At 41.1% G+C, this 15647-nt stretch overlaps 2 protein-coding genes and 1 long non-coding RNA gene across 6 annotated transcripts; 1 reads left to right on the forward strand and 2 right to left on the reverse strand.

Annotated features, from left to right (window-relative positions):
* The first annotated feature begins 132 nt into the window (after positions 1-132).
* LOC134438842 (uncharacterized) lies at positions 133-1567 on the forward strand. Its single transcript, XR_010032674.1, has 2 exons — positions 133-383; positions 1098-1567. It is a non-coding gene; the product is annotated as an uncharacterized LOC134438842 (long non-coding RNA).
* On the reverse strand, positions 1552-5502 carry dnaaf4 (dynein axonemal assembly factor 4). 3 transcript variants are annotated; one of them, XM_063188530.1, is made up of 9 exons: positions 5290-5502; positions 5013-5160; positions 4792-4922; positions 4017-4281; positions 3687-3817; positions 3299-3408; positions 2798-2951; positions 2236-2341; positions 1552-1831 (listed from the first exon to the last, which is right to left on the reverse strand). In XM_063188530.1, the coding sequence occupies exons 1-9, from the start codon at positions 5410-5412 to the stop codon at positions 1722-1724; spliced, it is 1278 nt and encodes a 425-aa protein (XP_063044600.1). In that variant the 5' UTR covers positions 5413-5502; the 3' UTR covers positions 1552-1721. The 3 variants fall into 3 exon arrangements, with proteins under 3 accessions (XP_063044600.1, XP_063044601.1, XP_063044599.1); XM_063188531.1 differs by having other exon boundaries at positions 3690-3817; positions 4792-4925; XM_063188529.1 differs by having other exon boundaries at positions 4792-4925; positions 5290-5501.
* Positions 5503-6953: 1451 nt separating this feature from the next.
* On the reverse strand, positions 6954-10875 carry pygo1 (pygopus family PHD finger 1). Of its 2 annotated transcripts, none has more exons than XM_063187925.1 (3): positions 10702-10875; positions 9858-9943; positions 6954-9738 (listed from the first exon to the last, which is right to left on the reverse strand). In XM_063187925.1, exons 1-3 carry the CDS (start codon positions 10748-10750, stop codon positions 8536-8538), a joined length of 1338 nt encoding a protein of 445 aa, XP_063043995.1. In that variant the 5' UTR covers positions 10751-10875; the 3' UTR covers positions 6954-8535. The 2 variants fall into 2 exon arrangements, with proteins under 2 accessions (XP_063043995.1, XP_063043996.1); XM_063187926.1 differs by having other exon boundaries at positions 9858-9972.
* Positions 10876-15647: the final 4772 nt, after the last annotated feature.

Here is a 15647-nt window from a genome sequence, read left to right on the forward strand (position 1 = left end):
GCGGGTACAAGTGGTCTGTGGGTAGTGAAGTTGTTCTATGCGTGAGCCCATCACGGTACTCACCTTGCAAACTACATATTCCACATTTCAGAATGGTCGTACAACGTGATAGTCAGCAGTAAGATATCAGAAGTCGGTTTAATATACTCAGACAGGGACAATTAATATAAATAATCTCACATTATCCCCACGCTCTTCTAATGCAACTTGTGGAGCACTGCAGTGGAATGCCGCAGTGGAAATCTTCACCAATGTAACTCTGGGTTCGATATCGATATGGGTATCGTGGGTCTGGGTGGACTGTCTGTTGCCAAGGAAACGTAACCACAACATAGATGGGAAGAAGCTCAATGAACTGGCTGTCCTGAAATAATCCCAAAACGGTAAGATTTTATTGAAAACTTCCAAGATTTCTGTTCAATTTATTTTTGTATAATGAGTTGGCATCATGCAGAGAAATTAGTACCCTGGGGGTTTTAAACGGTTTCAGCCAGGCAATGAATGCAAGTAGAAAGGTTTATGGACAAGAACAAGTAATGTACCGGTATGGTAAGTAGGCTAGTCTATTACAATACGCATTGTAATTTGATTGTTCCAACATCTGTGGTTACATCATAAGAAACCGGTGATAAAATGATCTGCTCGCAGTCAGAATATGCCACATATTAAGCTTAACGAGAAGGTAAACAAGTTGAAGAGCATCAGTTGAGCTGCTGAAATCATGTCTCACTCAGAAAAATATCTATTTTTGAATAAAATCATAGCGTCAGTCAAATTATTTAACTGCTATGTTTCTCCTTTGTCTTGTCTTTTGTCCTATCCAACTTTAACAGCATTTTATTGGCCCCGTCCAATAAAACTTTTTTGGGATTTGTTGCAAGGGTGAAATTTTAAATGAGCACATATTTTCCTCAAAACAATAATTTTGCTTGGATTTATATCTTGTCTTTGCTCAATGGCCTATCTTAGATTGAATGTTTTGAAAAAAAATATTATTTTGATTTTATTCACAAAACACCAAGTGTCCCAACGTTTTTGGAATCCGCTTTGTAGGCCTAAAATCAATTGGTCAAATGAAATATTGTTTTGTGTTTTAGATCAACGCACATCGTGTGCATTTCACAATGTCTGAGGAAAACGTGGACTTCAAACCCAGCTGTCCTGCCCCTGGTAATCCTGTCTTCTCTTGCATGATGGACACGAAGAAGTCCCCCACTAACCCTCTTTACAAGACAACATCATCAGATTATGGACAACTGCCTCCTACATTTGAATCTTCACCCTGCACCTACCACCCGCTGTCGCAGAGGTTCAGTGAGCACCTAGGGAAATGCGGAATGTATCAAGACAATTCATTCAATACCAGTCTGGACAAAAGTAATGTGTAATTGAAAGTGTGGTAATTGGCTTGATGGATGTTGTGGTGGCCAATTAAACTCCGTTGGGGCTGTGTCTGGTAGACAGCAAAACACCTTGAAAACCTGCCCGCTCTGAATTTAGCCTTGGACATTATCCATCATAATTCACGGGAAAAGAAAGAATACAATTAAACACAATTGAACATTTATTTCATTGCAAAGTCATGATGTGATAAGTAGCCTACTCTTGGAAGAATGCTTGTCCGTATATTTATCATACAAGTTCTAATTTATGTGTTTACAGTGTCATTACATTTACAACAAGACAATGAAACAATAAACTATTAGCAAACACAGATCTAATCATGGATAGCATGAACCCCCTTGCACAATATTTTTAATTTTCTCTGTGTCTTCTTGTAGCTTTGAGTTATTAGGATCAATCTTCAAAGCAGCCTGATAATCTTGAAGACCTTTGAAAAGTGAAAAGATAGTTTCAGTATTCATCCACAGGATGGCAGTATAACACAATTCAGTGTTTAGTTTAAGTTTGTATGGTGGCATTACTTTGACTTAGTCTTTCTGCCAGTCTCACTTTTATGTTTTAAAGTGAATAATATTACCAAGTATTTCTATTTCTATGTAAAAATCTTCTGATCTCACGCACATCCAAGTTCTTTTAACCAGGTGCAGGATCAAAATGGAAGTGTATCAAAATGTAGTTCATGTATGTAAGGCAAGGAAGACCGACACACCGCACCATAACGTCACAAAGCTCATCGCTATGTGGGTCTACCTTGCCTTCAATGTACAAAATCTTAAACTCAGAACATGAGAGCTTGAGCTGTGATCCTTATGCACATGGGGTGTTACTAACCTTCAACATACAACTCCAGCTCACAAAATGCTGTTCCTCTTCTAACATGAGCTTTCAGCCGAGCACTTGCATTGTCAGCCACTGGTGGTGTCAATAACTCCAGTGCCTGGAATGACATACATGACATTTTATATTTGCATGATGGAAAGCAGTTTGAAGTTATGGTGCAGAATATTTGGTGGAAAGTAAATAAATAAATAAAATGACCCTGGATTGGATCTTGGATTGGATTGGATCATTTTCAGTATCATGACCAGACATGGAGACTAACTGGTACCCTGGCAGAGGGAACTCACCGTGTTAAATTTCAGAAGCCAGGATTTGCATCTGTACTCAGTTGTACTCAGTGCAGCACATTGCCTTTACTAAGAGTTTATGAAAGGTATGAATGCAAAGACTGCTCCCCGCAGCCAGTCAGATACGGGTGATGACCTACCCATCTCTTTTGCATAAGTCATTTAGATCAGGTGGCTCTCCGAAAAATCGATCAAATATTTGGCAGCTAGGGTTTGTACTTTCTGAAGCCGAGTTGTACGTGTTTGATATTGAGCAGCCAACTGACCTGAGAGGAGTCCTCTATGGCTTTATGAAGATTTCTCATCTTCAGATGACACGCCGCACGATTGGAGTAGAGAGCGGGAAGCTTCCTGTTGAGTTTCACAGCTAGGTTGTATGCATTGAGGGCAGCCTGGTAGTTCCCAGCAACAAAGAATTTGCTAGAACACAACAAACAAATAAACAAATAAATAAATAGCGAGAACACTAGGGTATTCCAAGAATATAATGTATGCTACTACACACCTGAATTTCCTTCGGGATTAATACATTTCACTCTACATAGTTAAGTGATAAACCTGACTATTTTAATGGGTAAACCTGCTAATAGATGGCCCACAGGTGTCATTTAGTTAAGAAAATGAGGACTCCAGGCTCTTCTATTAGATGATTTACCAGTTACCTCAAGGTTAACTTGACCTGGTTTACAACTGAGCCAGGTTCTTGGAATACCCCCTGGATCTATGCATTGGTGAAAGTCAGGTAAAGCAAGTGATACTGTTCTTACTCTCCCTTGTCTTTCAACCAATCAGGATTCCTCTCCTCTGGCTTTAGGTCATCCAGTTCAGCTAGGTCTGCAGCCACTGCTCGCCTGGCCTCAGCCTGCTTCTTCAGCCACTGACGAAGCACACACACAAAAAAAATCACATTTCATTTGAGTTTTCCAGCAAGTTAGCCATGCAATATAGATGTAATTATTACCCTATAACAGCTGTAGCACTTCTAATCATCACATTCAACCTTTACAAAGGTCAAATACATTTTATCATAATTTCACCAAGTCAACAGTTCAGAAAATAAATTATTTAATTTTGACACATTCACCTGTCATAAACAATTACATTGCCTTCATAATAACTTCATAAACGTGAGTAGAAGTAAAAAAGCCCCCTCACCTCCTCCTCTTCAGGAACTCTGGATTCTCGCAGTGCAGTAGGAAACACCCTTGGTGTGAAATTCACCTTGATGCTGCCGCCACACCTCGGACCAGGCAAAACCTTCTCTGGCTTGTCAAATCTTTTCTTACCTAGGGCAGAGATGGATGATATCTATACAATGTTTGTGTAGGGCGAACAATCACTGATGGGGCATGGGTATTCTGAAGAATAACAGAGGTCCATATAATTCATAGATTGAAGTAGGATGCATTCTTTTCTAGACAGTTTAGCAAAGAAAAACATATTCTTTTTAAGTCTAATGAACCTCAACAGTCATAATCTACTGACCTTGCTGACATATTCCATCTTTTACTGATGACTGGGGCACAGATAACTCCTTTGATTTAATCATTTGACATGTGTTAGTGGTCCTTTCCGGGTATATTTTGTGCTGTTGTTGTTGCTGCTGCTGTTGTACTAGTAGTGACTGGACAGGCTCTTCCTTCTGCTGCTTTGATTTCTGCTCATCTTTCCAGACTTCCAGCTCAGATGCTGCTTTCTTACATTCGTCATCCTTTATCTTCTGAATTTTTGCTCTCTCCTCTTCTTCAAGCTGGATTGGTCAAAGAAATACAGGTTAAGTGTGTCATACTGTCATGGGTAACATATTGGTTCCAAATAGGCTTCTGTGTAAATAAAACATGAGCCAAAACCCATGACAGTTAAGCCCAGTAGTTGTCAAAATGGGGGCCGGGGACCCCTGGGGGCCGTGAAGGGCTGCTAGGGTGGCCGCAGCAGGTTGTCAGGAAAAGCATAGCAAAAACAAATATTTGAATAAATTAAATAACGTAAACCAGAATAAACCAAAAATAAGATTAACAATATTCCGATTTATTAATATCTGATCATTACTACTGTTGTCATTAAATTATTTTATATATCCCATTGGGGCACTAAACCTGAGTCTAGAGACCATGGTTGTGATAACTTGTGAAGGAGGATATAGGGCCTAGGCCTACTCAGAAAAATAGCACGGCCAATGTAAGGGGGGCCTTTGGTGGAATAAACCAGAATTTGGAGGGCTTTGTCATGGTAAAGTTGGGGAACCCCTAGTTTAACCTACCTTCATCATTGTCTTCAGAGCAAACTTACTTTCCTCGTGCTTCTTGGTCACTTTAGTCTTTGCGTCATTTGTCGCTTTTTGTTGGACCATTAGAATTGCATTCTGCCTGATTTCTCTCAGCTTCTCCTTGTCTTCTGTAATGAACATAGTGCGTGTAAACAGTTGGTGTTTGCAGGGTGTTTAAAGTTAATCCAGAATATTTTGAGGAATAACATAGCTACCATAATTTGTGGTAAGATGATCCCACAGTTCTTCTTTCTGCTTGAGCAGTGTGAAAACAGCCACACCGTTTCCGATCTTTGCGGTACTTTGGCCATCATCCACAGGTGCAAATAAGAAAGCTTCAAATAGATATGGTGGGTAATGTACCTATAACATATTAGTGGCAACTTCAGTTAACTCCTGAAATACTGGTTTCACAAGTAGAAAGCGTTAATTAGAATAGCAATCGCTAGCAGGACCGCAGATGCTTGAGTGACACCAACCCCAGTTACCAACCTTTAGATACTCATCTGTAGCGAGTACGTCAACTTGCTTTGCATTCATGCCCTTTAAAGGAACACTGATGAACACTCTCGACTCTGTCTGAGTCCATGAATAGTCCTTGACGATCAGCGGCATTTTAATTACAGCTAAATCGAAGTAAAAGTTGTTGTGGGAGACTCACAGAGGACTTCAGGGAAATGTAGGCGCCGTTACTACAACAAACTGGTGTTGTTGTTAGGGGAAAGAGGATGTATTTCCGGCTACGTCACTTTCACCTGCAACAAAGTTCTTTCCACAGACCTGTATTAACTGGTTAATACAGGTCTGTGGTTCTTTCTCTGACCTGAAAGTCATGTTCCATAGAAATAACAGAGATGGGTCTTTGGAAATAAGGTGAGCTTTTCAGGTTAAAAAGAGACAGGCGTTTGGGTTTGCTTGTTTTTTTTTTTGATGACACAGAGACCCTGTCCCTTGACCATAACAGTGGGTGACATGAAGGTAATTTGAGCCCCCTTTTGGTAAATTGCTTGGGAAAATAATATTCATTTCCAATGCATATAGCAGGGGTTCCCAACCTTTTTCAATTTGGGGCCCACTCGAAATTGTCAAAAATGTTCGGGGCCCACCTCTGACCCAATTAAGAATAAAACTCAAATAAATCAACAGCAACAAACCCCAAAATATGATATTCTTTTTGGAAAATGATTTCAAGGCCCACTTGGAATACCTTCAGGGCCCAGGCCCATAGGTTGGGAACCACTGACATATAGGCATAAGTCTATGATGAATGATGACATTTTTTTTCTTAAATTAGTGTTTGAATTTAGCTATATGATAAAACATAATTATTTAGGCCGCACAAGTGTTGAAACTTTTGCTGTGCCAACTTTTTTTGTTTTTGAACTGGCAGCTTAAACTGAAGTGGGCCATATCATTTGACCTTCTTATCAACCTGGCTGAATTAGCCTACAGGAAGTGGTAAACCTGCTAATAGTGATGGTCCACAGGTGTCATTTAGCTACGAAAAAGAGGACTACAGGGTCTTCTATTAGATGATTTACCACTAGCTCAAGGTTACTCTAACCTGGTTTACTAGCCAGGTTCTTGGAATACTCTCCAGGTAAAAAGAGCCAGTTACACTGGTGCTGTGACCCGGATGGGAGTGAGGTTTAGGGGGATGAGTGCAACTAGCAGAGTGTGGCGTGGTGGCGGGTTCGAGCCCTGAGTGGCAGAACACATCACTTTCAATGGATGCTACCAATTCAGTACCTTTTGCAGGTCTCTAGGCTACACAGCCTATTGAGAACAGGTGGTGACAAAAAAAATGAAATTGTGTTTGTACATCCTACTTCACTTTTACAAAATTACATGAATTTCAAACAGTAGCACTTTATTTTAATGATGGTTTGTATTTAAGATAATCAAACATCCAACTTTTTTTAACGCAAAAGGTTGTATGTTTAAATGCCTCCTTGAGCAAGGCAATAACCCCACATTGTTCCAGGGACTGTAACTAACCTGTAACTACTACGTCGCTTTGAATAAATTGCATTAATTATAATGTGAATGTGAAGTAAGAGCACACTCAACACAATATAGATGTTTGATATTTGTATGCAGCAACTGATTTTACTTCAACATCCATGATCACCTTCATCAATAAATGTAGCAGAAACTTTTGGACTTCCATATTTTTTTATCAACAACACAATCTGGCAAAATCAGAAATGGAATCTAATAAATTAACAGAATTATTTAACATAAATATCTGTTTGTATACTGAGGGCAGCTTGCCAGCTGGCTGCGATGAATAGACATTCAGAGTATCAGGGAACACTGGAACTAGATGTACTTCGAATTAACTGTAGGACACAGCTACATTATCACAATGCAGCAATTTGTTCAACAGATAACATGTACACTCCATTATAATAAAACACGGTTTACATTCACAATGCCATATTATTTAGAGAAAGACTGAATGGCACATTGTAGAGGAAATGCAAGAATTTGAAAATTATTTTGCAACCATACAAAATAGTACATTATGACAAAATGCTATTCTTAACACTTAAGTACACACAAAGATCTTAGAAAGTGAAAAGTGTGCTAACAATGATCTCAAACAAATCATAAGGGTCACATCTTGTAATCGGAACTAGATTTCATAAAAAACAGTGTGCATAATTATACATCAAACAAAAGGTCAGTACCTACAGTAAGCATTAGTTCAGAAAAGCTAAGAAAATAATGTATAAAAATATGATAGGCTAAATCCTTCAAGTTTAAACTGAATACTAAAAAAGTGAAAACAGGTAGAAGAAAAATAACCAATGTCTGATGACCACTGTAACAAAAATCTCTACTGACTCTAAAGAAAAGATTGCATGACATGTATACTGCATAAGCAAAGTGTCCAAGAAATGAACAATAAAGAAAAGATAGAAAGGCGCATGTTGCTCACTATATATCTAATTAACGTAGATATATGCAAGTTTGCTGCATGCTAACATATATTAACTCTATATTCACTCATTCACTCACACACAAGTTTTTTGTGGATACCACTTCAATGCTACATTCAATGGCAAAGCTCGAGCTAAATTTGACAAATCAAAAAACAACTAAAAAAATTCTGGTCATTTTGATAAGGCTCTGGAAATCTTAAGCTGCCTAAGCAGCTGGCACAGCACCATCGGAACAGATTATTGGGATAATTTAGCAAGGCTCGGGAGAGTTACACAGGTGGATATACTGTCAAATTGTCGTTGGCCATATTTAGCAGGAAAAGTGCTGTGTCTAAAATACTCATTTGATCATACCTCATCATGACATATTAAGTGACAGTCTTTATCAGGTGGAATCTGTAGGGGGTCGTGCCACGACTGCTTTGCTGAAATGAAAGGGATTTTGAGCATAAAAGTGCAAGGCAGAAATTGGATACCTTTTCAGTGATGGTTCCTCAAAGAAGGGCCTAGATCCCTCATAGCTTGTTGATTTATACCAAAATTTAAAAATGCTCTCAAAATTTAGGCCACAGAAAATACCGTACAACTGGGATTTTACCACTCTGTAGGAAAATTCTGAATTGACTTAATAAACCACAAAAAAGCTGTCCAAAAGTAGTGTGATTGAGCAGTGTCTAAAGACGTACACTACTGTAAAGGTATGGAATAATAAACATCCAGAAAAATAAGGCAGACTAAACTCTAGTAGACAGCGTGAAGGGGGCTGTCATGGCTGCGCTACGCTGTGCTGCTACCCGTCACTGTTGACGGTGGGTGGTCCAAGTGGCTCTCTCGTCCTGACCAGCGGCGCTCCCTTCTCCTGCATGCAGGTGTCGCAGCCCCACACCGCCGCCACCTCTGCAGCCAGCAGATTGTAGGCCGTCTCAGTCATGCCCGTGCACACCCTGTGGAACCACTTCTGACACGAGGCATCGCACAGGATGGCCTCCTGGTCATCCTTCACCTCGTTCAGGCAGATACCACATGGGTACACGGGATCACTGGAGGACGACAGGCCCGGCCGACCTGGGTGCACACCGAGTTTGTTCATACCACCACCACCACCACTACTACTAGCCCCTCTCTTACGCCTTTCCTCTGCGGGCGGAGTGTCCATGGGAGCTCCTGATGGGGGAGACTTCTTCAGGGTGTCATTGGCGGGGTGGATGATCCCGTTGATCTTTTCTGATGAGTTGGGGCGCTGTACTCCGTCTTGTGCCCCCCTGGTTTTGGCCTTCAGGTCAGAGGTGCCATCTGGACCGGCACCATCCTCGGAGCCGTGGCCGGGCTTGGGTGGCGACGTGGTTTGGGATGGGCCTTTGGCTGAGGGATCGCCGGCTTCCTGTTTGGGTGTTGGTGTGGTGGACTGTAAAAAGTTATTTTGTTGTGCCTGTTGTTGCTGCTGCTGTGTAAAACTAGGGCTCATGTCAGAGAAGGCTTTGCCTGGTGGGTTCCCTCCATTGTTACCCTCAAGGCCAAAGCCAGGGCCTATGTCTGGAGGTACACTTTGGTTGGCGTTTTGAAACGGAATCTGATTCAAGTTCTCTCCCAGGCCTTGTCTAAACGGCTGTCCGGGTCCAAAGGGCATATTGCTGTTGCCGAACATGGTTTGGTTTCCATAGTTTGGATTCTCCGGGTGCCCATAATTAAACCCTGGGGGTCTGTTGAAAGCGATACCCATTTGGTTCTGGCCAAAGGGGTGAAGCTGGTTGCGCACAGGGTACGGGCCCCCGTAGGGAGCTGGCATTCTGTTTTGGATGTGTGGCGCCATTCTCTGTGGACCATAACCACCAAGTCCTGGGTAAGGTGACGGGCCAAAGTAGGGGTTTAGTGTTGACAATGGCTTGTAGGATGGCACGCTGAAGCCATCATCGAAAGGGTTAGATGCCACCAGGTGATCCGCGCTTGGGTTCGGTGGTGGTGCATACTCCGACAGTGGGGCAAAAGGAGGCGGCTGGAAAAATAAAATTGTATATAAAATTCACATTGGTGGCATTTAACACAACAGTGGTAGTCTTCATTAAATAAGACATTAGAAAGCAATGCTTTTTGCATGTCCATCCACTAACCCACCTGAGTGTGTGGCTTGCGTTTTTTCTTGTCTGGGCTCCCAAGAAGCAAGCCTGGCCCCCCTAAAGTGTCGAGTCCACCATCTCCTCCTGTGGGGACATTTAAGTCTGTCATCATACTGTGGGTATAGTGTACATATAATTCAGGTCAAGTCAAGTCAAGGCCCATAACTTAGCAATATATCTTAAAATGTCCTGTCTAGTATTTTCAACAAGAAGAGGAAAAAGACTAATGTGAATAAGACTACAAACTGCCTTAATTATCCCTGTTGCAGTGTGGCAATGGAAAATACTTCCCCCCTGGAGCTTGAGTGCAAAGAATCTCAGCTATGATGTAAGAGGTAGTCGGCTAATAACCCTGATTAGCCTATTATTTAGCTAGCCTTGTGCATAGCTGTAAATAAACGCTGGAACTTTGAGGGCTGGGGCAATGTGCAAGGCCATGTGCAAACAAGCAACTATTCGCAACTTCGAGAGACGCCTTCGTCATCGGGAATATGCGATGCGTTTCTAACCAATATAGTCCGCCTGTCCAAACATGAACTGGTGGTGAAAGTTACATTTGTAGCGACTGGTACATTCCGATATAGTTTCGAAGTCATTTGCTACTTTGTAAAAGTTGCCGCACGGTTACAATGAATCAACTTTTCAGCCTCGCCATTTTCACCCACAGCGGCATAATGTCGCGGTCTGTTCGGACTTTCATTCAAATTCTTCAAAGGCCTTGAGGTAGCTCTAGGCCGACAAGCTCCTTCACAAGCGTGATTACGGTGACTTGTGTGCAGCGTATCATGCCCCCACAGACACTTCACGCAAGAGCGAACGAAAATAAAGAAAAGCTACGTTACCTCTGTTTCTTTTTAGGGAGAAGGTATCTTTATCCTGTTCTGTGGACATTACCGGAATGCTTACATGACTCGCGACAGGCAAAACGAGCAATATTGTTTTATTGAAGTGGGAAGGTTACCGCACTGGTCTTCCTCTTCGCAGCAATCACAGCTATCTCTGTGTGTGACCAGGAAAGCTGCAATCGTTTGCAAAGTTTGGGAGGAGCGGACGAATTCAACTTTGCGATATGCAGACGTATGCAGGGAGATTTGTGTAAACACGGTGTGTTAGTGGGATTCTGGAGGACAAATAACGTCGTCGAGTTCCAAAAAGTATACATAGTGACAGATTTTGAAAAGCTGAACAGTAATGTAGCAGAACACCCCTCCACATTAGCATGTGAGTGTGTCTGCACAGCTTCGTCTGATGTGGTGCCGCTCAGACAGTGTGATGAACCGCTGATGTAACACTGCGACTAGGAAAAGCCATGAACCCACCAAAGAACTCAGATAACTGGCGGGAGTTTTTACATTTTGAAATGCCGATTTTCTGTGCGCGTTTTCAAATTGGAAGCGGCACGAGGAAGCTGCATGACTGCGGTGCCCGTTCCCAATGGCAAGCTTGCTTACCTAGATGCTACATATCAAAGGATCAGAAAACATCAAAGGCGCCGCCATTTCTGTCCGCTTAACTTTTTCAGTGTCTTCAGTGATTTGTCCACTATATCTACAGAAAGCCATCGCTGGCTTTCCGGCGTAGGCTACCAAGAAAGCCCTGTAGGCTGAGATGCAAGGTTAAACAGGGGACCCAAATGTATAACAGGCCGCCTAATTTGTATTGGTTTATGTGTAGGTATCATGAATTTGCATATTTGCATATCTCCCACCGGATGGCATTCATTCCCGGCAACATACTAGCTGCTATTGGTCCATTCATGCTCTGGGAATTATGTTAATAACGCTGACATGGGAAGCACACATGAACGCCTTGTGGTATTTTCCACTGGGCAACTTGTATAAAAATGTTAAATCTAATCCAGAGCATGGAAGCCACCTAAATGATCTGAGACTCACACACACACACACACACACACACACACACACACACACACACACACACACACACACACACACACACACACACACAGGTGTGAAAACACACAAGGGCACACACACACACACACACACACGCGCGCGCACACACACACACACACACACACGAATCCCATTTCACAAGAACATACAGTAAAGCAATGTTAAATGTTCAAATAATTTTGGCTTTTATTGGACATAACATTTTGGCATGAACACTGTTATTGTACAGAAAACACACTGGAACACCTTCCAAAAAGTTGATAGTTATTGTAAATTAACAAAACAAAAAAAATCCACAAAGTAACATTTATAAGAAGTACATTCATTTTCAAGGCCATTGCGAGCTCTGTGTGGCAACAGTATAGGCCTTCATGGGTCTCCCTGAGTGAAGTGACATGCAGCCCATTATAGTGCCTATAGACTGCCATCACACATATACCTCAACATGGCCTTTACATGGGTAGTGTGACTGCAGAGGTGATCCAGGCTCCGGAGCAGTGGAGAATCAATGCTCACACGCAGACCCTTCAGCATCGCCTCTTCAGTGACACATTTAAGAAAGAAAGGGGAAAAAAGAAAGAAACGAAACGAAACAAAACAACATGAACACATTTCAGAATCACACGGCTGGAGTAGTCTGCTTCATCAGTTTCTCTGAGCACCACGTAACACTGATCACCTATATAAAATGTGGGGCTTGAAATTTTATAATGTCTGGGTCTCATTTGTACCGTGTCGTTGATATACCTGAGATAATCGTTTATTATACAAAATGTGCATTTCTACAAATGCGTGAGTGTTTCGAGGTGTGCATGGGGGTCATTCAACAATTGAAGTGGATGACCATAATTTAGTGAGTGGAAAACCCTCTTTCAGCACAGCCCTATGGCTTTATTGTATCGTGGGCAATTAAACCATAAGATTGTGTCTATTAAGAGGACTATAACCTGCTTGGGGTTGATATAACCAGGTGAGTTATTGCACTTACTTCCTGGTCTTGTTTCCGGAAACAAAGCTATTGTAGATAAGTGATCTATTGAAGTATTCTAGAGTGACTCGACCTCTCTATTACTCCAGTTCACTATCTTGATTGACAGAACTACATTCATAGGTCATGTCATCCCTTTTGGTGGTTAAGTAAAGAGTACCACTGGACCACAGACAACAACAGAAACTCGGATGATGTAAAGCAGTAATATACAATCGCCAATAAAGGAGCAAAACAAACTTAATAATAATGAAAACAAAATCCATATACAATATGAAACTTAAAATCTTTAGCACAGCTTTCCAGATTAATATTCACCTGCAACACTTGAAAAGGTATTCACATTATTATTTTTATATTTCAGGCATAGAACGGCAAAACTTTGAAATTCAGTCAGTACTGCAAAGGGAATGCATCTGCCTCCCCTGAACATAAGAAAGAAACTTCTCCTCCAGTGAGAAAATGGTCAAATAAAAAAATTAAAATAAAAAATACAGAGTAGATTCCTACTGCTGCTAGCCAACCTGAAGAGTCAAGAACATAATGTAAAATCACAACAATGTCCTTTTGAGGTGTCTCAGTAGTGTGTCTAGCACGATTTACTGCATACAAGTTACGAATGACAACTGTGTAAAAATCTGATGCCAATGATAAAACATCATGCAAAGGACAAAAAGGCTACTCTGATTATCTGCCAGTGTACAATGGTGACTGCAACATCTTTGGTTTAGGTCGTTTGCTTTAGAAATGAAATGTTAAACTGATTGTGTTGCTCTGATTCAAACATGGTCTTCCATTGACCACAGGCCTCCTCTGATTGAAGAGAACGAAGTAAAGCTGGACAGGAAATACAATATAATACATTATCTCTGCATATAATTTTCACCTATAATATAAACACACCCTGCCACACCAACGACGCCTCTTAGGAGGAGACCAATTAGGACTTGTTTGGTTGTTTTGCACTTCTAATTGATTATTCCTTCACATCATCGAGCACCTACACCCCAGGAGCACGTCTGTGAGAGATAACCCGCATCTCAACTTCTTTGGTCACAAGAATGGGGCACAAATGTGCAAGGCATTTCTTAGATCTTGGCTGATCCACAGGCCACAGCATTTCATCTTTGGTCTAGTCTGGGGGTCCTCATCCAACCCTCCAACATATCTCTTAAGGACCAGAGGAAAATAAAAATAACTGAAGGAGCAAACATTTTCTTTGGGATTAGCGTCAGTCACCACTGCACAGAGGCGTTGAGATCTACAAAACTGAAACTAATCTGAGAGACAAGTGCTAAACTCATGTTTCTACTCTAGAATAGTACTGACTATTTCAAGAACAAAAGTAACTAGAGAATGTACTCAGTAGTACATAAAAGCTGAGAAAAATATATATCTTATAACATTTAAGTTTTTGGTGTTAAATCCCATTCTTCACTTCCATTTCACTGATTCCACTCTTTTTTTGGTTAACAACAACAGTCATTCTTCACTCATCTTGCATCCCTACATGAGATAGAGTTCCCTCAAAAAATCTTTGAACCAGAGGAACATACCTATCACATATTAAGGCCATTTTAAAGCTTTTAAGGACAGCCGTGTTGAACGCAACAACATCGCTGTATTGGTAAAGAACTCTACTGAACGCAAAAAAAGCTCAAATGTCAACAAATCACCTATAAACCAAATAAGCACTCTGCCATAGCACAGCCATATAATCCTTAATTTAAAAAAAGACTTCTTTCACCAATGAGAAGGGTATCCCGAGGATATGAACTGGTACTGGCACAAGAATCTAGAGACACATTCATTGCAGAACTATAGCAACTACTCCTCCTAGCATGAGTAATTCAGCTCTGAGATGATACCCTGTCAGTCAACCATGTAGCGTCATCAAACACATGGCTTGTTCAAATGTACTAAACCTTGTTCCCTGAGTTTAGGAGAGAAAAAAAACACACACTCTACACAAAATGCTTAAAATGAGGTAGTATAAAACAAGGATTGTAAGGACATGTGCACCTCTGGATACGTAAAGACGTAATGCGACACCCATCCCAGTCTCCTCCTTGGTTTCATTCACCATGTCGCAGAATATGGACAAAATATTATATATACCTGAGAGAATTCATCTGATAAAAATGGTAAATTAGTACAAAAGTACTGTGCTAACTTCAGCAATAAAATAGAGGAAACGCAGTGCACTTACAATCCCATACTTCTAATAAAAATAAAACAAAAGAAATATCACAGAAACAGAGAGGACAACTCTATGCTAATCGAAGCAAATTATTGCTATCAGGAAGTATCAGTTTGTTATAACAGCGGTGTTAGCCACTGTGTGTGTATAAGTAGACTTTAAATATATAGTTGATGTTTACCCGAGGTAAACTGAGGTAGATCGTCAGCAAAGGGGAGTTCCATTTTCCCTTTTGCTCCAGTGACAAACTTAAATAATGTCAGAAAATGTAACAGTCATATTTCCCATTTTTTGACAATCTTTTTTTTCCCCGAGACATTCATGGTGGGTGAGATTTACACATACAGACAGACAAAAAAAGTTAAAAGTAAAGAGAAAATAAAAATGAAAAAATAATGACATTCATTAAATGCAGCTCTTTGGCATACACGTGAAGCCAGTGGCCAAGTCTTCTGCACTGAGGTAACTTGTTCTTTGGCTTCCTGTTCATTGTCCATCGAAACAGGAGGGCGGTAGAAAAGAGGATGGGAGGGAAGGAGGGAGAAAGGCGAAGGATGAGGGGTTAAGGAGCAGGGACTGAGGTGAAGGTATAGAGAGGAGGGATTGAGGTAGCAGAAAAATACTACTTGGATTGAGGTAGGGGAACACAACTGGGATTCAGGTGTAGGGATTGAGGTAGAGGGA

Source organism: Engraulis encrasicolus, chromosome 22 (genome assembly GCF_034702125.1).
Source record: "Engraulis encrasicolus isolate BLACKSEA-1 chromosome 22, IST_EnEncr_1.0, whole genome shotgun sequence".
In the NCBI taxonomy this organism is placed as follows: domain Eukaryota; kingdom Metazoa; phylum Chordata; class Actinopteri; order Clupeiformes; family Engraulidae; genus Engraulis; species Engraulis encrasicolus.

What these genes read in the sequence shown, in the direction of transcription:
- pygo1 (XM_063187925.1), bottom strand. Translation starts at nt 10,750, where the DNA reads ATGTCCACAGAACAGGATAAAGATACCTTCTCCCTAAAAAGAAACAGA. An exon ending in CTCCCTAAAAAGAAACAGAG is followed by an intron (nt 9,944 to 10,701) that starts GTAACGTAGCTT and finishes ATGTCCCCACAG; the next exon opens with GAGGAGATGGTGGACTCGAC. An exon ending in AACGCAAGCCACACACTCAG is followed by an intron (nt 9,739 to 9,857) that starts GTGGGTTAGTGG and finishes TTATTTTTCCAG; the next exon opens with CCGCCTCCTTTTGCCCCACT.
- dnaaf4 (XM_063188529.1), bottom strand. Translation starts at nt 5,412, where the DNA reads ATGCCGCTGATCGTCAAGGACTATTCATGGACTCAGACAGAGTCGAGA. An exon ending in CTACAGATGAGTATCTAAAG is followed by an intron (nt 5,161 to 5,289) that starts GTTGGTAACTGG and finishes AATATGTTATAG; the next exon opens with GTACATTACCCACCATATCT. An exon ending in CTCTGAAGACAATGATGAAG is followed by an intron (nt 4,282 to 4,791) that starts GTAGGTTAAACT and finishes TGACCAATCCAG; the next exon opens with CTTGAAGAAGAGGAGAGAGC.